This window comes from Eremothecium cymbalariae, chromosome 4 (assembly GCF_000235365.1).
Source record: "Eremothecium cymbalariae DBVPG#7215 chromosome 4, complete sequence".
Taxonomy (NCBI): Eukaryota; Fungi; Ascomycota; class Saccharomycetes; order Saccharomycetales; family Saccharomycetaceae; genus Eremothecium; species Eremothecium cymbalariae.
Genome location: NC_016452.1, coordinates 1,351,948 through 1,376,679, shown reverse-complemented (window position 1 = coordinate 1,376,679; position 24,732 = coordinate 1,351,948). Strand labels below are relative to the sequence as shown.

General features: G+C 42.7%; 12 protein-coding genes and 1 further gene across 12 annotated transcripts; 5 read left to right on the top strand and 8 right to left on the bottom strand.

Annotated features, from left to right (window-relative positions):
• Nucleotides 1–6: 6 nt before the first annotated feature.
• Ecym_4703 (SANT/Myb-like DNA-binding domain-containing protein) lies at nucleotides 7–1,827 on the bottom strand (the record flags this gene model as incomplete). The annotated part of the gene is made up of 1 exon (XM_003646492.1): nucleotides 7–1,827. The coding sequence occupies one exon, from the start codon at nucleotides 1,825–1,827 to the stop codon at nucleotides 7–9; it is 1,821 nt and encodes a 606-aa protein (XP_003646540.1).
• Nucleotides 1,828–2,876: 1,049 nt separating this feature from the next.
• Nucleotides 2,877–4,085, top strand: Ecym_4702 (3'-5'-exodeoxyribonuclease; the record flags this gene model as incomplete). The annotated part of the gene is made up of 1 exon (XM_003646491.1): nucleotides 2,877–4,085. The coding sequence occupies one exon, from the start codon at nucleotides 2,877–2,879 to the stop codon at nucleotides 4,083–4,085; it is 1,209 nt and encodes a 402-aa protein (XP_003646539.1).
• A 508-nt stretch (nucleotides 4,086–4,593) lies between these two features.
• Nucleotides 4,594–5,982, bottom strand: Ecym_4701 (PP2C family serine/threonine-protein phosphatase; the record flags this gene model as incomplete). Its single annotated transcript, XM_003646490.1, has 1 exon — nucleotides 4,594–5,982. One exon carries the CDS (start codon nucleotides 5,980–5,982, stop codon nucleotides 4,594–4,596), a length of 1,389 nt encoding a protein of 462 aa, XP_003646538.1.
• A 733-nt stretch (nucleotides 5,983–6,715) lies between these two features.
• TRP2 (anthranilate synthase TRP2) lies at nucleotides 6,716–8,227 on the top strand (the record flags this gene model as incomplete). Its single annotated transcript, XM_003646489.1, has 1 exon — nucleotides 6,716–8,227. The coding sequence occupies one exon, from the start codon at nucleotides 6,716–6,718 to the stop codon at nucleotides 8,225–8,227; it is 1,512 nt and encodes a 503-aa protein (XP_003646537.1).
• Nucleotides 8,228–8,632: 405 nt separating this feature from the next.
• On the top strand, nucleotides 8,633–9,259 carry PTH2 (aminoacyl-tRNA hydrolase; the record flags this gene model as incomplete). Its single annotated transcript, XM_003646488.1, has 1 exon — nucleotides 8,633–9,259. The coding sequence occupies one exon, from the start codon at nucleotides 8,633–8,635 to the stop codon at nucleotides 9,257–9,259; it is 627 nt and encodes a 208-aa protein (XP_003646536.1).
• A 146-nt stretch (nucleotides 9,260–9,405) lies between these two features.
• SHP1 (protein phosphatase regulator SHP1) lies at nucleotides 9,406–10,590 on the bottom strand (the record flags this gene model as incomplete). The annotated part of the gene is made up of 1 exon (XM_003646487.1): nucleotides 9,406–10,590. One exon carries the CDS (start codon nucleotides 10,588–10,590, stop codon nucleotides 9,406–9,408), a length of 1,185 nt encoding a protein of 394 aa, XP_003646535.1.
• A 471-nt stretch (nucleotides 10,591–11,061) lies between these two features.
• MET6 (5-methyltetrahydropteroyltriglutamate-homocysteine S-methyltransferase) lies at nucleotides 11,062–13,374 on the bottom strand (the record flags this gene model as incomplete). Its single annotated transcript, XM_003646486.1, has 1 exon — nucleotides 11,062–13,374. The coding sequence occupies one exon, from the start codon at nucleotides 13,372–13,374 to the stop codon at nucleotides 11,062–11,064; it is 2,313 nt and encodes a 770-aa protein (XP_003646534.1).
• Nucleotides 13,375–13,997: 623 nt separating this feature from the next.
• On the top strand, nucleotides 13,998–14,369 carry IES5 (Ies5p; the record flags this gene model as incomplete). The annotated part of the gene is made up of 1 exon (XM_003646485.1): nucleotides 13,998–14,369. The coding sequence occupies one exon, from the start codon at nucleotides 13,998–14,000 to the stop codon at nucleotides 14,367–14,369; it is 372 nt and encodes a 123-aa protein (XP_003646533.1).
• A 43-nt stretch (nucleotides 14,370–14,412) lies between these two features.
• On the bottom strand, nucleotides 14,413–18,528 carry TSC11 (TORC2 complex subunit TSC11; the record flags this gene model as incomplete). The annotated part of the gene is made up of 1 exon (XM_003646484.1): nucleotides 14,413–18,528. One exon carries the CDS (start codon nucleotides 18,526–18,528, stop codon nucleotides 14,413–14,415), a length of 4,116 nt encoding a protein of 1,371 aa, XP_003646532.1.
• A 229-nt stretch (nucleotides 18,529–18,757) lies between these two features.
• Nucleotides 18,758–19,296, bottom strand: Ecym_4694 (the record flags this gene model as incomplete).
• A 238-nt stretch (nucleotides 19,297–19,534) lies between these two features.
• On the top strand, nucleotides 19,535–19,918 carry CMC2 (Cmc2p; the record flags this gene model as incomplete). The annotated part of the gene is made up of 2 exons (XM_003646483.1): nucleotides 19,535–19,568; nucleotides 19,632–19,918. 2 exons carry the CDS (start codon nucleotides 19,535–19,537, stop codon nucleotides 19,916–19,918), a joined length of 321 nt encoding a protein of 106 aa, XP_003646531.1.
• Nucleotides 19,919–20,180: 262 nt separating this feature from the next.
• PUP3 (proteasome core particle subunit beta 3) lies at nucleotides 20,181–20,756 on the bottom strand (the record flags this gene model as incomplete). Its single annotated transcript, XM_003646482.1, has 1 exon — nucleotides 20,181–20,756. The coding sequence occupies one exon, from the start codon at nucleotides 20,754–20,756 to the stop codon at nucleotides 20,181–20,183; it is 576 nt and encodes a 191-aa protein (XP_003646530.1).
• Nucleotides 20,757–21,492: 736 nt separating this feature from the next.
• Nucleotides 21,493–23,604, bottom strand: YEL1 (Arf family guanine nucleotide exchange factor YEL1; the record flags this gene model as incomplete). The annotated part of the gene is made up of 1 exon (XM_003646481.1): nucleotides 21,493–23,604. One exon carries the CDS (start codon nucleotides 23,602–23,604, stop codon nucleotides 21,493–21,495), a length of 2,112 nt encoding a protein of 703 aa, XP_003646529.1.
• Between the last annotated feature and the right edge of the window lie 1,128 nt (nucleotides 23,605–24,732).

Sequence of the window (24,732 nt, the reverse complement as noted above, 5' to 3'; positions counted from 1 at the left end):
ACCGGGCTATAATACATTCTTAAAGATGCTGTTCAGGCTTGGTAAGGGAGTGGCAGCAGCTTGTGGGTGATGATGACTATGGTGAATCATAATATTTTGAAATTCCTCACTGGTAGACACAGGTGAAGCGTAGTTGGCCTTTGAAGTGACAGGGTTTGAATGGACGTTACGGGAACCAAAATTCAAAATCTTAGTTCCTGAATCACCGTTTTGGGGAGGAATAATAGTGTTAGATCTTGTAGTTCCATCACTTGTAGTTGGTGAGGTTTCTTTACTTTTCGTAAAGAAAATGGGTGATTGGTGGTCTTTCTTAACCGAGAAACTAGACGAATTAGATGATGCATTGTTATAATCAACTGGCGTATGGTCTTTGAATTCGTCATGATGGTCATCCTCATCCTCCTCAATAGCAGTATCATCGTTGAAGGACCGTTCACGAGTTCTAAACGGAGATCCAGGCGGTGAATCGTTTGTAGAAGCAGTCACCATTGGTGATATAGAATCTATTCTACACTGGATTTCTTGATCTGACCTATGAGGCAACAAAATTGAAATTTCCTCCAAAGAAAGCTGCCTTTCATCTCTAGCTTGGAGTAATTTATCCTCTTCTACAGACCAAGGTTTATTATGCACCGAAAGATTCGCGGTGATAGTAGTACCAACGATGGTATGGCCGCCATTGTGGTGGGGCTGGAACGAAATATAACGAGGCAAATCCGTGAAACTATGTGACAAAGAAGCACGATGGACCTGTGTAGTAGAGCCACGTCTTGAGTTCGAACCAGGACACTCTCTGTTTATGTTAAGAGTTTCACGCTTTGCCGGGAAAGGACTACTAACGGACGTTGGAGCGGCCACAAAAGAAGATCTCCTGGTTGGGGTAGTCGCAACGACTTGCGAAATAGACAAACGTCTGTTATCTGTTTGGAAAGACGATCTCCTGGATCTTGAAGAAAACGAGTCCTTTCTTGCCTTGGAGTTTGAGTAGGTAGTATTAAAGGCAGTAGCAAAACTATTTGATGCCGATCCCACAGCAGAAGGTGAAGCCGTCACGGCAGTTGAAGACTGTAGATGCTGCGGCTGCTGTTGCTGCTGCTGCGACTGCTGTACCACAGACCCACGTCTGGAACGTATCACGATCTTCGGAATCAACCCAATCTTCTCCTCATCCTGCATCTTCCCCACACCATACGCATCGACACCACCTCCGGTCTTCTGGCCTGGAGACACATTCGTAGAGTTAAAAGAGTAGGATCTAGGTTTCAAAAACTTCCCGCTGCTAGAGCCCTTCATAGAAACCCCTCCCGCATGCCCGCCCCCCCCGACCTGACCTAAACCACCTCCAGCCTGGCCCAAAACCGCCGGCTGCGAAGCCCCAGATGAGCTGTTACCGCCTCCCCCAACACTCTTGGCACCACCCACCTCCAAAGACACCCCCGCCCCCCCACTCACCACACCCCCCTCCTCATTCGCAACCCACACCCCGTCTCTCACCACCTCAACCTCACCACCCCCGTTCACTCCTCTCAGCTCTCTTTCCGCTGAAACCACCCCACCGTTCCCACTGCCCGCGCGAGAACCCGTCCCAACAGGAACACTTGTGGGCACAGGCCCCAGCGCCGCTGCGTTATTCGTCTTCAAATTCCCCGACTTCAACCGTCTCCACCTGAATTGACACGCATTAGGAGTCCTATTCTGAAAGTACTGTGAGATCTCCTTCCACCCTAGCTTTTTGACTTCTTTTAAATGGCGCAAGAGAACATCATCCTGAGGATCCCACGACGAAGGGTTCCTGGCACTGCTTTGTACCGATTTAGTCGTCGTCATTATCCTCCTAGCCGCTTCAAACCTCGAGTAAACTACTTCACTGTGTATATATACTTGTCCTTTTCGCCAAAGAACTGTTACTCTTCAAGGTTCAGTTTCAAATCACGATGCTCATCTCGCTGTTGTCGTCGAGGCGGAGACCGAGTCTATTCCGGAACAAAAGAAAAATGCAGACCAAGACAGATTGACCACACCTACTCTACTAGTACTGCTGGGTGTTGTGGGTTAATCTTGTATTAGCAAAAATTTTAATGTAAAAAGAAAGGAGGGAAGAGAGAGGAGCAGGAGTGGGCAGGTTCATTGTGTTTGTACTTGTGTGTGGTCTGCGGATCTGCGAGAGGATGCGGGACGGTGTGGGTGGCAGGCTGCGGTGAGTCGAAGAGGACAGGGTAGCGATGAGCAGTGCGGCGTGTGCGGGCTGTGGGAGCGATGGAGCGGTGTCGTTCCGTGGCATGAATGGATGGCTGTAGATAGCGATAGATAGGTGTTTGTGTTTGGGGCGTGGGATATGTATGTGGCGTGTGTATGTAGGGTTTGTGTAGGGTGGAGGGTGTGGAGCGGGAGCAGCACTACTTAAGGGAGGAGGACACAAGAAGCACAGGGGCAGGTGGACTCGGACTTTGGGTGGAGGTCAGGGAGTCGTGGCAGTCATGGTTGGGAAGGGTGGAGACGGTGGGAGGTGGTGGTGGACGCTCCAAAGGAGCGTCCGGTTTGGTGGTGGTGGGGGCGGGCAAGGCACTCTGTTGCTTGGAGCGACGGCAGCGGGATCACGTGAGTGGAGAAGAGAGGGCCCCAGTGACCTAGCAGAGGCCTTTACGAGAGGGGAAGCTTCCGTTTCTGAAACCTGACGCTTTCAGGTCTATTTGGTGATGTGCAGCTGCAGGAAAATTTGAAAAATGCTCGAGGAAGTCTCGAACGAGAACGAGAAAAATGGTGTCCGTATTGCGGAAGAGAGGACGAGGATGTAGAGGGAGGGCAGATTGGGGGAAGCAACAGAGGGAAGAAGGGTTATAAATACGATTAAAATCGGGAGCGAGACTGGTTTCCGGATGTTGAAGCGGGCAGGGATGTGTAAGCGGATACGGTACTATGATATTGGGTTCAATCTTTCGGATCCGATGTATCAAGGAGTGTACCGTGGAAAACGGTACCACAAGGCGGATGTTGAGAGGATTCTAGAACGATGCAAGGAGAGTAGGGTAGAGCGGATGTTATTGACTGGGTCTTCGTTGGTGGAGGTTCGGCAGACGATTGATTTGGTGGATCAATACGAGTCGCTGGCCAAGGGATTGGGTTTAGGGCTGTACTACACGATTGGTGTGCATCCGTGCTGTGTGAATGAATTTGTGACCGAAGAGATGATGACCTTGGCGGAGCCTAGCAACGACGAAGCGATGAATCAGGCATTGGATGTGAAGGACGTCGAGGTTACACGGACACGGCTTGTTGAGTTGTACCAGCTGATGCGGGAGAGGCAAGAACATGATGGTAGGTTGCGGGCTATTGGAGAGATTGGTCTTGACTACGACCGTTTCTATTACAGCGGGAAAAACATGCAGTTGCTTTTCTTTAAGGAGCAGTTGAAGCTGAGCTGTATGTTCCCTGATATCCCCTTGTTCTTGCACATGAGAAACTGCCATTCTGACTTCATCGGGATTCTTGGACAATTCGTCGAGGGATTTCCTGATTCTGAAGATAGATTCCGGTTGAAGGAGCTAATATTGGACACTGAGCATAAAGATAGAATGCTGGATGCGAATGGATATCCGTACTACAAGTTCAGTGACGTCAGGAAGTTTGTGGTGCATTCGTTCACTGGTACACCCAATGAAATGGAGGAGTATCTTGCTCTTTCGCCTAACTGTTACATCGGCATGAACGGTACATCGCTGAAGCATGATTATAACATTGATAGTGTAAGGCGCATCCCATTAGATAGACTGCTTTTAGAAACGGATGCGCCTTGGTGTGAGATAAGGCGCACTCATGAGTCTTATCCGTATCTTGTTCAGGGCGAGGGCGACATGCCATGGCTGAAGGAAGCATATCCGGATCTCGACCAGTGGTATGCCAGTGTAAAAAGAGATAAATTGGCGAAGCTGGATGAAAGCAAATGGGCACATACAATGGTGAAGTCGCGCAATGAGCCTTGTACGATGGGTCAAGTTGCTACTGTTATAGCCAACATTAAAAATGTTCCGCTAGATGAACTTTTAGAACAGGTGTGGCTCACAACTTGCAGTGTATACGGAGACTGATCCAGGGATATCACTAACGATCACGCTGGCCTTGCAATATCAAAAAGTAGATACTTGACTTAACTATTAATTATATATAATGTACAAAATAATAAAGCTAGGGATTTGTCTTCAAAAAAAAATGGAACAGAGAGCTGATTATTCTTTGTTTAAGGAGATGATTAGAGTACACAATGAAGTAGTAGGCAGAACGGAGAAAGACTATGATGTATAATAAGAATAATGATAATAATAGAGGAATCTTTTTTTTGTCTACGCATTGTTCAGGTGTATGAGTTTAATAATATATATGTGTGCTTGCGTGGTTGGTTATGTGTGCGTCTATTTGGAGAGTGTGTATGAGTGAGCGAGTGAATGCAGATGGGAAAGGGGATCTAGAAGGGGTAGCATTGTTTTTATTTTTCTTGCCTGTCTTTTGGGTTTGTTGTTTCTTATTTAATCTGGCACTTTGCGACACACAGAAATCAAGGGACCTTGCTAAACGTTGAGCCTATTATCATCATCTGGTTCATTCCTGAATCTCCTCCAACTTTTTATCGGCATGCTCGCCATCCTCTGGTTCAGATTCCTCGTTATGCTGTTGAGCCGGTCTAGAGACTATTCCACCTGTGGCGCCCACTAAAGAGGCTAATACTTCAGATAAAGCAGATCCATGGATGTAGGAAGTGTTGTTGCCACCTTGGGTGATTTGAATACCTCCAGCGTTAATCAATTCCTCTAGAGAATATAAATGCTGTCTACTACCATCACCGGAGTTGGCGGCAGCACTTTCCTCGTCGTCTGCCTCGTCGCTGCCTCGAGATCCAGCGGCGTGTACGGATGGAAGCCCGCCGTTGCCCCTGGACCTCTCTTCGGGTCTCTTTGTAGAGATATCAAACAAGTTTTCGTCATCTTCAGTCACAAAGTCATAATGGTAAGAGAAGACCTTTCTCCTTTGTGCTTCAAAGGAACACAACCCTTCGTATTTCTTAGCCTTCATACGCGCAAGCCACTCGTCTTCTGTTTCGCCCTCTCTTAACAACGCCACAATAATGAAACTCATATTGTCACAGCCAATCCCAGTACCCTCTGTGGTTGGGGAGCAACATACGTCAATTACACGCGATGCGATATCCTGTAAGCTCATGTCGTGCTGGATCCCGTAATGAATAAGGTCCACGCACTCTTGGCTTGATAGACAGTCCCAAATGCCGTCGCATGCCAAGATAACAAACTCATCTTTGGAGTAATCCAAACTGTGCTCCAAAACATCAGGAACACAGGTGACAATCTGCTCGTGCGCCGCAAGATTGGGATTCGACTTGAACTCAAAATCTCCTATCGCCCGGGACAACGCCAAGTTCCCGTTGACACGATCCATCTCCACAAACCCATCCGCAGCAATAATCCGCGACTGCTCAGACCGAAGGGTCGGCTTATGATCAAACGATAACGCCTTCGCCCACTTGTTGGTAGAAAGAACAGTCCGCGAATCCCCAGAATTAGCACACACAAGCACATTCTGCTTCCGAGACACCAACAAAGTAGTAGCCGTACACCCACTATGATCGTTAGCTAGCACCGGATCCCTAAGCAACTCCTCGTCCGTCGCAATAAACGACGCAATAAGCGCCTTGCAGAAATTAACACTACCCCCCCCCTCAAGCTGCTTCTGCAATATTTTGGAAAAGTTCTCCCCACAGTACTGCGCCACCGAAGCCCCACCGTGCCCATCAAAAACACAGTAATACGCAATATGGTCCTCTGACCCCTCCCCACTAATATCCAAATCAACTATATGCGCATCCTCCATAGACATCCGCCACCCCTGCATCGCACAAAGACCAAACGCTGTCAAAACATCACTTCCCCTGTTCTGCTCCTTATCAATCACCGGATTGGATAGAATCTGCCCCATATTCCTCAAAATAAAACTATATTCTCTCGCTCTCTCGCTCTCTAGCTCTCGCTCTCTCTCGTTCGCTAATTCTATTTATCGATATAACTCTCTCACTCTCCTCTATTTCTTTCTCTTGTTTAAAAACTACTGCGAGATCTCCTATCCCACGAGTACCCTAAACAAATCAAACAAAAAAAATTTATCTACCCACAAAACAACAAAAACAATCAAACAAACTTGAATTAGAACTGTTTGTGCGTGTCAAATATCAAACCCTAATATATCTACCCTGTTGCCACTCGGTATAAACACTCGTTCAAAAGGTACCTCTGTTTGTGCTACTAACTACCTGCCTTGTTTTGACTTTCTCCTCTCCTCCTCGTAGAAAACAGGAGATATAGGACTCAAATTTTTTCCTTCGCGGCGGCGCCCGCCGCCGCCCGGGTGGCGGGCCGATTCTGATCTGGCGGGAAAATTTGCAGATCGCCGCGCACGGCGTGGCGGCCGGGTAACAGTCACGTGACCGGACAGCGCGGTGGGCTTCCTCCTCTGAGTCATTCTTCAACGCATGTAAGTCACAAGGAAACAGGACTAGCCCCCAGCACATCTCTCTTATCCTCGTTACTGGCATATAAAGATAGAGCAAAGCGTGCGGAGGACGGTCAGTTGTTCGTTTTACAGTCTACCCCCTCCAAGAAGGTCCAGGAGCTGAGGAGTCAGCAGAGAATTGTATTGTGTAGAAGCAGCAAGCATGGGTTTAGCCATATACCCGGATATCGAGAGTCTGAAAAAGTACCAGGAGAAGGCGGGGAGCGATGTGAGGTTGTATCCTGTGTGTGCGTATTTGAGGGATTCAGAATTGACGTCGCATGCAGCGTATTTGAAACTGGCGAAACTGAACGACGAGCGGCGGGATCCGTCGTTTCTGCTGGATTCTGTTGCGACGGTGGATACGCCCAGCCGGTATGTGTACATTGGAGTGAAACCCAAGCGGGTTATAAAGACGGGGGCCAGCGAGGGAGCGGAGTGCGATCCGCTGGTGGTGTTGGAGCGGGAGATGCGCAGTTATGGAAAATCCGCATTGATTCACGGGATTCCGCCGTTCAGTGGGGGTGCTATGGGGTATGTGTCGTACGACTGTGTGAAGTACTTTGAGCCCAAGGCAAGGAGGGAGCAAGCAGATGTGATGGGGTTGCCTGAGAGTGCGTTTATGTTGTTTGATACGGTGGTGGTGTTTGATAATGTTTGTCAGCAGATTCAGATTGTGACGAATATCGATTTGGCAGTGTCCGAAGATATGGAGAGCGGGTATGCTGCTGCTGCTGCTGTGATTGAGCGATATGCTAACATACTGCAGACGGGCGAGGTGGAAGTTCCGTTGCAGCCTCCTATCAAGTTGAATCAGGAGTTTACGTCCAACATCGGGAAGGAGGGGTACAAGAGCCATGTGCGTGTGTTAAAGCAGCACATCAGAGATGGTGATATTATCCAGGCGGTGCCCTCTCAGCGGATCTCCAGGCCGACGTCGTTGCATCCGTTCAATATCTACAAGCACCTGCGCACCTTGAATCCTTCGCCATACATGTTCTATATTGACTATGTTGACTTTCAGGTGATTGGTGCGTCTCCAGAACGTTTGTTAAGTGTGGACAAGGATAGGAAGGTCGTCACCCACCCAATTGCAGGGACCATTCGAAGGGGGGCGACACCCGATGAAGACGAAGTTCTTGCGGCGGAGCTTAAAAATTCCTTGAAGGACCACGCAGAGCATGTCATGCTTGTTGATCTCGCGCGTAATGACATCAATCGGGTCTGCGATCCAAAATCGACTTGTGTCGAGAAGTTTTTGTCTGTGGAGAAGTTTTCTCATGTGCAGCACCTGGTTTCAAAGGTTTCGGGAACTCTCAGAGACGATAAAACTAGATTCGATGCTATGAGATCTGTCTTCCCTGCGGGCACCGTATCGGGTGCCCCAAAGGTTCGTGCCATGGAGCTGATCGCAGAATTAGAAGGCGAAACACGTGGTGTGTATGCTGGTTGCATTGGCTTTTGGAGCTTCGATGAAAACATCATGGATAGCTGTATCGCTCTAAGAACCATTGTTTACAGAGACGGTGTAGCATACTTGCAAGCTGGTGGAGGCATTGTCTTTGATTCCGATGAGACAGACGAATATACAGAAACAATGAACAAGATGCTCGCCAACCATAGCACCATCTTGCAAGCAGAACGTTTCTGGTCGGAGAAAGTCGGATCGATTTGATCTCTTCGTCGTCGTTATCACTGCACCAAAGAAGTGAAACATTTGAACCTTCATTTTTATATATATATACATAAATGATAACTCCCGTCGCCTACTACTAACCCACACGGTCTAAAAGCTGTGTCTATTTTTTATTTTAACTTTAACCGTAAATAGGTTATACATATGATAGGTATTTTATTTGACTGGTATATCGTGATATGTTGAATAGTTTTTTTAAGAAATATTGAGTATCTGTCTCAATTCTGAATTTTCTGAGCGTTCTGGATTACTGTTGGTGATGAAGGTCTTCAAAGGGCATTTTTCAGTGGACGTTATTTTTTACTTTTATTTTTACAACCTTCGCAGATCTCTTGACAACTGCATTGTAACATCATTTTGGATGGAACAAAATCATCATCCACCATGGCTCATTTGTCTTTTACTGTTTCCTGGACATTGGCATCAGTCTTTGCAGGCTACTGCTTAGGCAGAATGTTTAGAACTGATACCTTGCAACCTACTAAAAATCATAAGACTTATGCAAAACAAGTAATCGAGCAAGCAAAAGCAAAAGCAGGATTCTTGGGGTCTACGAAGAAAGATACTCCTGATGCTTCTGATAGTTCAGATGAAGATGAAGGTGTGGAAGTAAATTCTCTTGCATTAAACACAATAGCTGGGGAAGTACGCATGGCTTTAGTGGTTCGCAGTGATCTACAGATGACAAAGGGCAAGGTGGCAGCCCAATGTTGCCATGCAGCACTTGCATGCTATCGTTTAATTGCAGAAGAGCCGTCCCGTGACTCTTATAACCCACATATGGTCTCAAGATGGTTGTCGAGAGGGCAAGCAAAAATCACTTTAAAATGCCCTGATAAAGAAAGCATGGATGAGCTATTTGCAAACGCTTTAGCATTAGGCATTAATTGCTATGTTGTACATGACGCTGGTAGAACTCAAATTGAAGCAGGAAGTGCTACGGTCTTAGGACTAGGCCCAGCGCCTAAGGCTATATTGGACGAAGTTACAGGGGGGTTGAAATTGTATTGAAGTTAAACCGTTAAATTTTCTGAACGGCCTTAAATAATGAATTTTTTTGACCATAGTTGTACATATATTACTTTTTGGTTGTTTATAAATGACGAAGTATTGGAAGGAGATTCTGGATTAGGCAGTGTCATAGGATGTTGGCTGAACTATACCCATCTTTGGACAACAACAGAGTTGCATAAGTTTTGTTCTCCAATAGTTGATTCAAGTTGGTTAATCGGTTTAACCGGATGGGTTTGGTTCAAGTTAAACGGTCTAGGATCATCAGTGTTCTTTTTAACATGGTCGTACAAGAACTGGATAGTATCTGTTGAATTGCAACGCACTATTTCTCGTTTACCATTAGCATACCTGATTTGAACACTTACGTCCCCCTTGGGCTCCTCCACTTTTTCTGGTTCAGAAGAGACAGGCACATCGACACTAGGTTCTTTACGTGCGGATTCATTTTCCACTGTAGCTGCATCACCAGGAATTGGTGAGCCCAATCTACGTCCACTGCCTTCAAACCCTCCATACTTTCTCTTGGGTGGCTTATACGACTCATCAAGCTTCTTATACACATTAACATCCACTTCCTGGCCAAACTCAACATTCAACAACTTTAAAGGCGCCCTCCCCCGGTTTAGTTCATTTAGATAGTAACTATTAGCTGGATCGTCGTAACGATATAGCTGACCATCTTCGCTAACCTGGAACCCCTCTTTCCAAAATGTAATCTCCCTGGTGACCTTTTTAGGTTTAGCTGGTACTGCTTGCTCAGGGTCCTCTAAAACTTCGGGTACAGCGTTCACTGAAGAACCTAACCGATAGCCCTTGCCACTAAATGCCTTTTTACCTGGAGCTTGCTCTTCATCTCCGCTGGCCCCACGTTCCCCGCCTCTCCGTGCTTTGTCTAGCAAGTCTCTAATCAAAGAATTTGAGTCATTTGGATCGGTAACCTCCAACCCTGATGTTTCCCCACCGGCAAAAGTATGTCTTGCCTCATCATCGTCTTCATCATCTGCTTGCGCTTCCTTTACAATTTGAGAAATAGTCCTAAACTTTGGCGTTTCCTTCTTTTTGGGCCCAGTCGAACTCACAGATTTACCAGAAGCAGCAGAAGACGGATGTGAAGCATTAGCATTTCCAACACTGCTTGATGCATTAGAACGATAATCTCTTAGTGGTGCCTCAGACTCACTCTTTTTTTCTTTACCTTCTAGCAAACTTGCGTAATACTTGTTTATCGCATCTTCCAAATCACCATTCGATTTGTTAATAAACTGAGTAGCCACATCTGCAGAGCAGTTAGTGAGGGTCATAAACTGTTGAATTTGTTGGTCTGACATATTTATACACTACACTTGATATAATGTTCAGTATACTGTGTAACTTTTGCAGTTTGTTTAGACGCAAAGGTCGATTCTTTTCGCCACCCTTTAAGTGAAGCACGTTAAATCTTTTATAACTGGACCGCTTTGGTATAGCACCAAATCTTCACAAAGTAAAACCCAGGCTAAACAGCGAAACAGGCGACAATCAGAAGACTGCTGGGTGGAACTTAAGTAACAGGGTGTTTAAAACGGAGTTGAATGCGTTTCTATTACAGAACCATTATATATTTACTTAGTCGTTAACTCGTAATATAGTAATGAATGGATTATAAAAATCCTATTCCACTTAAAAATTATAATAGATGTTGAATCTCACAAAAACAGAAGAGGATTGGTCTTTGAATTATGAAATTGAACCAGATGACGAGATTCATGAAAAGGGTTTGTCCTTTTTTGAAATTCATCACGGGGTACAAAGACATGTTATTACTCTTGGTCTTGGGAGTAGTGTTCACGGAAGTGCTTGGCAGCTTCAACCATGTTATGTAGAGAAGCACTTGTTTCATCCCATCCTCTGGTTTTCAAACCACAGTCTGGGTTAATCCAGAACTTTTCAGGTGGGTAGGAGCCTAAGATAGTTCCAATCTTTTCAATGAACTCCTCTTTAGGTGGCACTCTTGGGGAGTGGATGTCAAACAATCCCAAACCGATATGGTTTGGATATGATTGGAACTGAGCAATATAGTTTGGATCGTCCTTCTTGGAGAACTCAATGGATACAACATCAGCATCCAAGGCTCTAACGTGGTTGGGGTCGAAGTCAGAATAGCAGAAATGAGAGTGGATTTGAGTTTGGTCAGAAACACCAGAAGTGGCGACTCTGAAGGCTTCTGCGGCCCAGTTGAAGTAGTCGGCTCTTTCCTGGCCATCTCTTAGAGGCAATCCCTCTCTAAGAGCTGGTTCGTCAACCTGGATAACCTTAATTCCAGCGGCTTCCAAATCGGTGACTTCATCCCTAATGGCAAGCGCCAATTGTAAAGCCTGGATCTTTTGGTCAATGTCATTTCTTGGGAACGACCATCTCAAACAGGTAACAGGGCCGGTTAAAATACCTTTTACCGGTTTTGTGGTGATTGATTGTGCATATACAGTCTCCTTAACAGACATAGCTTCTGGTCTGGACAAGTCACCGACAATAATTGGTGGTCTGACGTAACGAGAACCATAAGATTGAACCCAAGCATTCGTTGTGAACACGTACCCATTGATCTTCTCAGCAAAGTACTGAACCATATCATTTCTTTCCGGTTCACCGTGAACCAAAACATCTAAACCAACTTCTTCTTGGAATCTTATGACCTTCTCAATTTCAGAGTTGATGAAGTTCTCATACTCTTCAGCGGAAATTTCGCCCTTGTTAAACTTGTTTCTGTTCACTCTAATGTCCTTAGTTTGTGGGAATGAACCAATGGTGGTGGTAGGGAGCAATGGCAAGTTCAATGACTCCTGCTGTTTTGCCAATCTGTCTTCAAAAGGAGACGATCTAGTAGATGTAGCTTGGTTGAGCTGACCGATTCTCTCTTGAACAGAAGGGTCGTGGGTAATAGAAGAGGCGGCCCTTGCAGCAATTGAAGCAGCATTGGATTCTAACTCCTCACTAACATCCTCACCAGAAACGTTCTTGGCTATAATAACAACTTCGTTTAGCTTCTGCGCAGCAAAAGAAAACCAATCTTTAACTTCATCGTCTAATTTCCTCTCGTTCTCCAGGTCAACTGGGGTGTGGAGCAGAGACGAAGAGGTGGAGACAATAACACGGTCCTCGCCTAATTGGTCAATTGCCTTTCTCACAAATTCGGATGATTTTGCAAAGTCATTCTTCCAGATGTTTCTACCGTCAACAATACCAACAGACAAAGTTTGATTTTCATTCAACAAATCAACGACCTCTTCAAATTGCTCTGGGTTTCTAACAAAGTCAAAATGGAAACCATCCACAGGCAAATTCTCAATGGCTCTCAAGTTAGGGGTAACGGTACCAAAATAAGTAGTCAATATAATTTTTGGGAGCCCTTCTTCATTAGAAAAAGCCTCATAAGCGGTCTTATACGCGTCCTGGACATTCTCCGGCAAATCCAACACCAAAACGGGCTCATCCAACTGAACAGATTCTACGCCTGCCTCAGCCAATTTCTGCAAAAGCTCCACATACACCTGCAATAGATTTGGCAATAACGATATCAGATCCAAATCAGCAGACTCCCTCTCAGCTTTACCCAAGTGCAAGAACGAAACTGGACCAAGCAAAACTGGTCTGGTCTCAATTCCAAGCTCCTTCGCCTCTAAGTATTCATCCACAGGCTTCTGCCCGTTTAAGCGAAATTCAGTAGAGTTGGAAAATGTGGGTCTCACATAATGGTAATTAGAATCAAACCATTTAACCATCTCCAACGCAGTCACATCAACCGCTGCGACTCCTTCACTCTCACCTCTTTGTAGACCACGCCCCATAGCAAACAAAGTATCAATTTCAGACAAATCATGTTGCGCATACTGGTCGGGAATCACGTTAAACAACAAAGACAAATCCAACACCTGATCGTAATACGAAAAATCATTAGATGGGATAATATCAACACCAGCGTCCTGTTGCAACCTCCAATTGTGTTCCCTGATCTCTTTACCAACCCTGAGCAACTCATCCTCAGACACCTTACCACTCCAATAAGCCTCCGTCACCTTCTTCAATTCTCTATTACCACCAATTCTTGGAAACCCTAGCACAGACGATTGAACCATCTTGATATCGACTCTTAAAACTTATATATATGCTACCCGCAATACCAATTGATCAACTGCGAAGCAATTTTTATTCTTCTAAAAAAGCTCCAAACTACAGAAAACAATAACTAGATGAAACTTGACTTGTGTAAACTAACGAATTAGGCCCATTTAAATATTCTCGTGAAAATACAATTCCAAATATTGCAACGTTTCTAATACATGTGAAAACTCACTTAAAGGAGGGATCATGCTTCTTATCGATCATGCCGTTGATTAATTTGGAACACAGTTGTGGTATGGTTTGATGCCGATCTACCATATAGAGTCATGTCACGTGCCTCGGTGTTACTGTTACTATGGAGATGTTTTGAGTGTATGCCACCGGTCAAGTTTCGGATTTCGCGCCGGCGATGGAAAAACGAGTTTTTGAGTGCCACGTGATGATTTTGTGGATAATTGGTGTTGTCCGGGTATGTACCATATTGTCCGGGTAATGTGGTCACGTGATTTGTGAGCTCTTCCACTTGGAAAGGGTATTTTTCGGTCGAAGCGGTTATCCAAGTATGTCTCCACTTGATCTATACGTACTTATGAAGAACTTATCTCCTATTCAAGGATATTGAGCATATGTGTATATGATGGTGAGCGATCGAAAGGTGGTTAAAGAGGATATGACGCTAGAACAGGAGTATAATAAGCTGGTTTCAAGGCGAGATGAGTTGCAGAAGCAGGAAATAACACTACGGAGGGAATTTACTACTTTGCTGCGAAAAATTGCTAGTATTACAGCGGTTCTGGAGACATTGGAGGATAGAGAAATCTTGGAACGCAAGTTACCCTCCAAGGAGACAATTGCAAAGGTTCCGGAGTTGCAGTATCTTGTGGATTCGTTGCAGTCGTTAGATGAGTTGCTTTTGGAACAGGTTCAGATTCCTGAGAAGTTGATGCATTCGTATGAACTATTTAGAAACACTCCCCTACTGTACAAAGACAATCCGAATCATGTATGATGGATGAATGGGTGGCGGTGGTGATGATGATGATGGGTTTTATCTAATAGTGGTAGTGGTTATATATAGGTGTGTGTGTGTGGATTATGATGGATTTTCTATTTTTTTTTCTTTTGTCTCGCTTCATGATGCTTTCTAGTGACTTCTTATTGATGAACAGGTCACAAAGAAACTTTCTGATGGGGGGTTTGAATCTGTATTGGGCCATCAGGTTGAAGACAGCGTAAAACATTTCAGGCGTTTCGAATTTGGAGGGACCGAATTTAGCTTCGAGATCTGTGATTTCTTTAATAGCGCTATTGGCTAGGATGTGGTTACCGAGTTTACCTACTAGCCGGATGATTTTGGCCGAGACAGGATCGTCTGGAAACTGTGTAACCAAGACCTCTATATTATTTTGGGATTTTAACTCTCTGGCTTTTCTTTCTATCAGAGTTTTCAGTTCCTGGTCATCTGCAAGGACGTCCTTTTCAGACTGCTCTCTGAATTGCATCAGCTTAGATTGTGAGATCTCAAGAGGCGGAAAACCAGCTTCCATTACGTCGTCTTCAGTACTAGACCAGTCTTCGTTTTCATTGGATATAACATCCCGACTTGTATCTGGATAGCTGAGAAATTTAGTGATGTTCTTTGGCACACAAATTCCCACTGCATGTTGTCTGACGTCTGTGCTGCAAGACCAGTTCATTTCATCAAGTATTTCGCATCCTTCTTCAGTCTTGCTAATCAACCCTAATGCGTAAAATGCCGTAAACCGAATACCTGGGTTTTCATCGGTCATTGCAAAATCTACAAGATCTGCTACAACCTTGTAATGGTCTAACAACTTTATACCTAGTTTCGTAGACCCAATAAAACCGCAACACCACATGCAACTTTTCAATTCAATAACATCATCAAGAAGTTTTGCTCTATCAGACAAAAATTTCTTTATTGTGTTGCTAAAGACCAAAAGATCGCCCTTTTTCTCAAGCAAGTTTATGCCCTCCTCAGACTTGGCTAATGACTGGTAAAAGTGTAACGGCAAACTACGTGAAGTTTTGGTGCGATCTTTAATAACATAATAGAGTTCGTTTTCTAAAAATTCCTCTACCTTATTCACATAATCTCTGTTCTTATGTTGCAACCATGCAAGCCGTTCGTTATCAACATATAGAATGTTACTCAGCAAATTAAATCCTGTTGTTCCTGCCAAAAGGTCAAATAAGATAGGGGACCCTATAAAAACCAATTGTTGCAGACAGCTGGTCACCGCTGGCCTTAGGCCTAGTGATAAATCTTGTTTTATGCAATAGTGGTAGAGTATGCGATCTGCAATAGCCACAACATCACTGGACAAATCATACAGTTGACCAACAAGTAAATTCAACATAAATTCCTCTAGTTTATGGTCAATGCTATTATAGTTTTGAATCATATCTCCGAGGACATTCGTAGCTGCCATTCTCACAGATTCTCTATCATCTATTAATACTTTTCCCATTATAATTCTACAGTGTACGCTGTGGGTTAGGTCCAGCTGAGGCAACATAAGCAACAGGTATGTTTCTGCAAGTACATTTGGTTGGAACATTTTATAAATAACCGTAAACATATTCCATCTTTCAAGTATTTTAAGGCCGTCCACAGTTTTCAATAAAGCACCAATTATTGGGAAATATCCGACACACATCGTATGCTGAACTTCTTTCAGTCCGAATACTTTGTTGACCGGCATTTGACCTTCCATAGATTTATACAAAGAACTGGCTATCTGTGGTATAATCTTGTTATCATCCATAAGAATTTTTAAACCTTCATTGTGTGAAACTAACATGGAAAAGAATTGGACACCAACATTTGCATACTGTTTAGCATTTGCTGCTTTATTGTTAACAGCAGAAAATCGATACCTAAATGGCCTGTAGAACACAAGAAGCCTTCTAACAAATTTTGTGTTCCGAGATAGTTCTTCTAACCTTCTTGGATTGCGCAGTGGGCCTTCGCATAAATCCCCTAACACGTCCCAATTCCATTGAGTGAAGTCCTTCGTTTGAAGAACCTTAGTGTCAAAAACCATCTTTTTAAAAGTCATCTCGTCAACATCAGTTAACAAGGTAGTCTTAATAACAGACTTTGTGAAGTCAATAATAGTATTTTGGGTATTAATATTCGGCATCCCTAGAGTAGTACGATTCTTGTTAAGTTTTACATTAACATTTTCTATCAAAAATGCCTCGGTAACTTTGATGGGACTTAAACTTTGATGAATTGCTGAATAATAGGAGGTGTTCCAACAGTTGATATTAATTGCGAGGCTTAAGTATTCTGATAATACATGACGCGTCTTAGATAGTAAGATACTATTCTTTGGCTGGCCTCCATCTTCATGTGAACGATGAGTGAGCAAGATTGATACCAAAGCCCCTACAATTTCTGCCTCATCTAGCATCTGGACGATGAGTGCTAAGTATTGGTTAGTAGCCATTGAGTCATTTGGAAATTCCGATGAGGTAAGTTTAGTTGCATGGGCCCTGTCTTCGCGATAATCCAGAGGTTTAATCCGAAGAATATCCATAATTAGATCCAAGACATAACGTGCTACAAATGGTGTCTGCAGGAAGGAAAGTAACTCCTTTAATGGCTTGAACGAATTTTTCGATAATATAATTAGGCCGTTATAGTTCTTAAACATCTGAGCCATCATGTACATGCTATTCTGTATCCGTTCCACATTTAAAGACGATTTAGACTGCCAATCCGATAGTACAGAGAGGATGGAACTGACATTGCAATAATCTTCCACATATGACCTTGTATCCTGTGTATTCATCATACTCAAAAAGGTATCCAAGATTAATTGTGAGATTTGTAAATCAGAATCATTTAACAATGATTCTAGAATATGGAAACCACCACATTGTTTTAATATATCGGGATTTAATATCGCAAGTTCCAGTAGAGTTTCGATACATATTGTTCTCAATTTGTCATCTGTCCTTTCAACGCAACTAATTACAGTCTGCACAAGGGCTTGGGTGACACCGGTGCGATACGTTATGAATTCACGGATTAATTTGATGGCTTGCTCCCTCTCCATATTATGCGAATTCTCCTTAGATAAAGATATCACTAAAAATGCATCTATTCTGATCATCATTAAATTTTCAATAAATTTATCATCCGTAATCAGATACCTGCAGATTCTGTATCCAGCAGAAGTTATAAGTTTATCTTCGGACAGTAACAAACTGTTCATTGTGTTTGTGAATGCTGAAAACACCATTTCATGTTTGATTTCAGGATTTTTGCTTAACAATCTAACGAGATTATTGGCTTTCGATAGTATGAATTCTCTCGAAGCGTTCGAATCCTGTAAACTCTGCAAATAGTCACTAAACAACCAGGTGGCGGTAGCTATTTCCTTTGCCTTTCTGTCCGGTCTGGATAAAGCAAGTCGCTTGATAATATTCGAGTCTACATCCTTGGCAACTACAGAATCAAGATCTTGTAGTGTATCATTTTCTGCAGAGTTATTGCCATCGTCATCAGTATAATAAGAGTAATGCAGGTAATCATCGGCTAAGTCCGCGTATTCGTTAAATCCCGGTTCTTCAAATTCAGGTGGCGAACCAGATGATCCTAGCTCACTACTCGTTAGAGAAGTTACCGTAACCTCCTTATGTAGACTCAGCTTCTGGTCCTTTTCGCTAGAATCCCCTTCCTCCTGTAGTTGATGATTCTGCTGATACGGAGATCCGGACAGGCTATTATTAGGCAATGAAATAATTGCATCTATCTTGGCTTTTAATTGATTTATCTGTTCCTCTAACTTCTTTATATTCTTGCTGATCTCCCGAAGTTGAGTACTGGCCTTTAGGCGGATAGAATGCCTTTGCAAGTGATCTGTTGAATAAGTACCCTGATAAATATCATTTGTCGTCGATTGCTTAACCTTCTCAGCCTCACTCTTCCGCAACAACACCTTAGCCAATTCAAGCTCTAAAGCACGAACCTCCTGTTTAAGACTGTTTAATGTATTGTTTCTCTGCCTACTAAGCAACGGCGTTGATTGAACGGTTACTATCCCTTCATCTGTTTGTAACTTTCTTGTAGACACAAACGAGGTCTCAAGAACCTTGTTTTGTCGTTTTCTAATCCCATTTAGTTCCGCGCTCATCTTGACTATCAACCTTATACATGATACTTCTTACTTTTATGTATATTGTATCTCTCAACGTATACATTGTTGACTTCTTAAGTATAATAATTTTTAACTTTAAATCGCTCCGTCAATTTGATCCCACCAAATAACACAACCTTCTTGTTCCTCATCACATGATAATAAGTACTGAAATTATCGAGTTTTGAACTTACATCCCTATAAACAAGTGTTTCTAATATCAGATTCAATCTCTCTTATCTTGAAATATAGAATCCAGAAGTTCTAACGCGTCTTCTGTATCTTGTTGCATCGAAGCGTCGGCATGCTGGAGCGAATTCAGGTCTGTGTCACCCATCAATCTCTTAGCCTTTAACGCAAACTCTGGAAACGTCAATACGTCTGCAATCCAGCATGTTCCCGTGGCGAACATGGCAAACCCGCTGATTGCTAGACCACTACCATACGCAAATGCACCCAGGGCATCGCCGTTGCTAGAAAGCAATGGAGGCTTGTGATTTAGTTGGAACATATTTGGGACATCTGGAAATGTTAGTAAAAGTGCTAAGACTGAGGTATAAGTTGGAGAAACAAAGATTATGGGAACATACATTTACGAGCTATGACACCTCTGAAAGCCATTCTGGCACACAGAAGAGTGCACGTAGTGGCTCCGAAGAACCGTAACATCTGTTGTCTTCTTCGCTTTTTGTATGCGTCAGAAAGCACAGAGAGTTCGTTCTGCGTAATCCTTGCACCAGATTCAGTAAGTAAATTTGCGCTCATTGATTATTCGAGAGACTGTAAGTTTGGAAGAGGCTTCAGCAGTCTTTGGTTTGATAGGTTTTTAGGCGGAGATCTCTTCAAATTGGTAGTCGATGCTTTAATGTTTGATATCCATGTAAGCGAGGTGAAAAATATTAAAGACGGCCTTGTTCAACAATTACTAACTGCATCTCTCTTACACAAACTTGTCTAAAAGTTCGACTCGCACTAGCTGATATACGTTTTATAAAGACCAGTTATGCATCCACAGTTACAGGCTCAAAGATTTCATTGTAAGTGTTTCGGTTAATAACCATTTGCTCATGAATGTCATGTTAACTAACGACAAGAAACAGCATGTTTAGATTTGATTCAAGCTTTGGACAAGTGCCATCAAGCAGAATTTTACAAGAAGGCGTTTGGATACTGTAATAACGAGAAGGAAGAGCTTTCTAAATGTTTACACGAGGCCAGATTAGCAGACCAAAAGGATAATATTTTGAAAAATAAAGAGAAAAGAAAGATGATCGATCAGAAATGGAAACAGATCGAGGAAGAAGAGTTTGGGGAGGATGCTATCTTGAAGAAGATTATTCAAAGGCATGCTGCAAAGCAGAATCCCAAAAGCTCGAGTACCGATTAGCACCGATGGTAAACCCTGGTTAACATGTATGTATATATATGTATATATTTATTATGTAATTTTAGACATAGCTTAAAGAATAACGATGACGATCCTTTAACATAAAGAGACACAAAGTACATGAGACTGGTAAAGTTAGTAATTCCTATGATTACAATGTTGAATATAAATATACAGTTTGGTTGTTGTCTTTTTAACTTCGTTTAATTCTTATTTATTTGGTTTATGGCACATGCAACTAACAAAAAGATACTATACATAACTAGTCCTGTCTGGTCTTCAAATATCTTTTCACTACTTTATCTTTTTCAATCAAATAGACAACAGCCCCCCAACCTGATAGGGCATCACGATCGGCAGCATTTAGAAGAGCCTGGGATATTGTTTCAAATAGATCTTCTGATCCCAAATTAGGTTCGTACAAAGACTCGCACATACCAAATAATTGTTCAGAAGCAGTACCACTGACAATAAAATCTTTAGATTCTTCAATACACCCAATCAAATCAAATCCAGCAATGTATGGTTTCTGCGATATCGTATCTATGCCTGCAACAACAGGCCCAACAAAATAAGGACCAAATCTTTTTTCATATAATGTGCTTGATACTAAATGTGAAAAAGTAGAAGGTTCGATTGGCCTATCCTCCCTTAATTTGTACAGATTCGTCTTGTAACGAAAAGTTTCATATAAAGTCGTCACATCTGTAGCCAAACCAGTCAACCCCACAAATACATGGCCATAATTAAAGATCTTTTCAAACCGATTTGAAACCCCAAGAGATTGCGACCCTAGACGTAAGTCACATGCAATGGCAACACAGTCTTTCCCAGTCATCGCTACCACGATACCACCTAAAAAATGTCCTCAAGTTAGTAAATGCAAATCAATTGACCTATCATGGATTAACCATGCGCCGAAAAAATCATCAACACGCTTAAAACATCGTCAACCCCATAAACTATTGGTTTACATGTTTTTTAAGTATAACTTCTTCAAACCTAAATAATAATCACACTTTAACCTGTAACATACCATTAATAGAACTTGGATCCTGTTGAGACATATTATCAACTGTATACAGAGGATTATCGAACTTCGATGTTTACCTTCTCCTTGATTGAATCCAACTAAACATTGAATATAACTCTAGTTCAGTTTTGCCACCTTCATTTAAAAATTGGTGATAACATCGTATCACCGTGCACGTACAGATTAACCAGACCACACAGACCCAAAGTTATATAAAACCAATTATAATATAATATACTTAAAAAGATATATAAGAAAAGGTAGTTAATAAAAATATTTCCAATTATACCATGCCATATTCCAGATATAGTTTGCTATTAAGTATTAAAACTATTAGTGAAAAAGGTAGTTGCTGCTGTATTTAAAAGATACAATAATACAATGTGCTGGGCCCGTGATATATGGGTGTGTGTCGTCTGCATGAGTCTCTCTTCACGTTCTATTTTAGTTTCGTTTACAGTTTTAGAGGTTAGTCGTGTTTAATTGGACGGAAAGTGGAGACTTTGAGAGTTCCAGCATGAGGAGCATATAATGAGTTTTATCAGAGAGTTGTTAGTTGTACGCTTTCGCAAGCAGTTTTCAAGGATGTCAGGTACATGTTGTGCTTTTCGAACATTTTGTTTAGGTACAAGTACCGACGGTTCCAGTTGTCCATGGCCATTTCGAACATTTTTGTAGTGCCCGTGTGGAGCCAGGTAGATACCATTTTAGGTTTGCAGGCATTGTGTTTGTCGATTAATTCTGATAATTGGTCGGTGAATACTTTGAGGTTGTATAACTGCATTTTTAATGATAGACTACCAAAATCGTCAATGTCTTCATAAATGGAATCTATGCCAATAAATGGGGTCCAGACCGAAAGGGTGACGTCCAATGGGGAATGCTCATTATTAAGTAATTTGTCGCTCCACCCATATTCTTGATTTGAGACCATTTCGAACTGTGCTGATGGTATTGGGGTAATTCGCGCACTCCAGAAGGTGGCACATTGGACAAATTGTTGAGCAACAGTCATATCGGTTGTTTGGAATTGGTAGATTCGTTCATTGTCGCAATCTATGCTTTTCGGGAATGCAATCTTGAAGTTCCAAGTCTTGTGATCACTGTTGTATACGATATTATCCTGGATAAAAGTTGCCTGGGCACCATAGAGATTCTGGACAGAGTATGAAAGAGATCTTTTCCTGCAAAGGTCTAAGTCAGCTACCCTGGGATCTAAAGCTTTGTGATGTTTGAAATTGAAAATGTATAATCTTCCCTCGCTTATCCGCACTCTTGCATTCAGCCACTTGCGTTCGGCGCTCAAATCGTGGTGGGCCTTGAATATAGAATCAGAATGGTCTTTCTTCAACCACCCAAATAATCTTCTTTTTGGCTGCACATTCGGCGACAGCGACAAAGCTGGAGGCATATCTTTAGGTGGTGATGGCTCGACGGGTTCTTGGAATTGAATAGCATGATCCATGAGCCAAGATGTATTAGGTTTCTGATTCATTTCTTCATCAAGTTGTTCTTTCAGATATAAAGTAGGAAGCTCCTTGTCATGATGGTATTTCCAGTTCGTCAATCCAGCAGAGGACTGCTTGGAATTTGGTGTTCTTTGGAGCGACACTGTAGACATCGAATAGTTCGATGAGTTGGAGAATGTCCTCTCTAAGCGATTGGATCTCGGATTAAACCTTGACCCCTTCCGCGAGTTGGGTACAGGCAACTTCGGATTCGAAGCGGGTGCAGCCTTGTACAAAGGCAACTGATTCATCGACAATATATCATAGTACACGCGCAGTTCATTTTCAAATTTCTGTTTGTCTATTGTAGGTGCCTCTTTCAATAGAGCGTAAACCGTATTGTCAACGAACTGAGTGGAAGAAAATTTCTCATGCGCCATGTCATTGTATAAATCTGAGTTCAAAATCAACAAAGAAAACAAAATAATATGCACTAGTTTAAAATTACCTTGATAATGGGACGTCTTATGTCTCTGTACCCATTGAATACTAACCTCCTCTAACATAGCATCGATAGCCCCTGCTTCAGCAATGAAATAAAGCGACCTAGATAACTTCCGCAGCGAAAACAACAGGGACACCGGCAATGGTTGTAGCAAAGCAATGAACTCCTGCAAGATAGCCCTGTTTTCCGGGTTCCCCAAAAAGTTAGCATACTCCTTGTAATGTGTCCCCTGGAACGTGCCCTTCAGAATCTGCTTGGCAGTAGACCTGCTTCTATTGCTTCGTTGAGTATCTGAACGCTTCCTCGACTTGGACAGAACATCATCATCCGTTTGTTCACACATTTCCTGCTGCTGTAGATGCGGCGTCGGTGTCGCGAAGCTACTCGACACGCCTCCCTCATCTAGAGAGTCGCACGTAAAAACATCCAGCTGCTTCGGAGACTCCATAACAAACGATGAATCAAGAAACACCTCGCCATTACCAATCAGCAATGAAGATTGGCCCCTTCTCTTGTCAGTTTCACTCATCCTTTCAAAAGAAGTCTCTGCAGGTGATGGGTCCGTGTGTGCGTCGTCTGACGGCTCACGCACGAAAATAGTGCTTCCTTTTGAACAATTTGAATGCAGCGAAATGGAAGAATCGTCACTAATACAGTACAACCGACTATTGTTACCTTCCTCCATGTTGACGTATACCATATTTTCCGACAATTTTGATGATTTGTCGCTCAATATATCGCCCTGCGCACCTCTCTGTCCTAACCGTCCCACAGATGCACTGTAATACACCTTCAAATCCCCGCCACTAGAATGTAAGGGTTTCAAACGTCTCGATAATTCTCCCCACAAAAGCTGCAAATTCTCGAGAATCCTGTCAAAATAATAAAACAACAACAAAATCAAAAGAAAATAAAATATAATTGGAACTAGGCAAATCTGCCAAGGTATAATTTTTTTTGTAGTAGTCAAGTAATGACGACGACGACAAAAAAAACCAGAAACCTCAGACAAAACTTAAAACACTCAAACGATCTCCCCCTCTCTGTGTGTCTCTACCGCTCTCTTGACCGTTTCAAACAAAAACAGAAAATCCCCTCTCTCTGAGGTGGCAACAACTATTTTTATTTTATATTTCAATCTTTGTATTCGTAATTCCAAAAATCACCTTCCTGTCCGATGCCTGGATCTTCGTTTCTAATATCCCGAAAACTCTGCGTCTCTGTTTCCCTGCTTCTCGTTACCCGGGGTCCCAATTCCAAACTAGAGAGACAACAAGCGAACCTGCCTGGCTTTCCTTTGCTTTCCTTAAAACGATAAATGACAGATCCCAAAAGCTCTGCGTATATCTAACACCGTCCCACTATATTGTGCCAACTTCGTTTTTTTCCAATAAAAACCGATTTTTTTAACACTGTGTATAACGAAGGATGCTTTGAAACGAAGGCCTACTAAACCACCTTGTGCGTATTATGCAGACCTGTCTCTCTCTATCTGTTTTAATAACCTTAGATCCCGGTCAGCTTCTCTTTTCTGTCTTTCGTTTCTTGCGCCTTTTTTGCGCCTTATAGTTCTCTGCTTGTGTCTTGATATGTTTTAATCTCTTTTTTTGCTTTCCTCCCTAACTCTTCCCCACAAAGAGTAACTAGTCCATCATACATCTATATATATATATATATATATATCATATAACCTTTCGGTTTTCCGTATTGAAAAAACTCTACACCCGTCTCTGATACCGTACCACTACCCACTTCTCTTATCCTTCCTCTATCTACCGCTCTTCTCTTCTCGAGCTTTTTTCTATCTCTGCGTGCACGGAAAAAATAA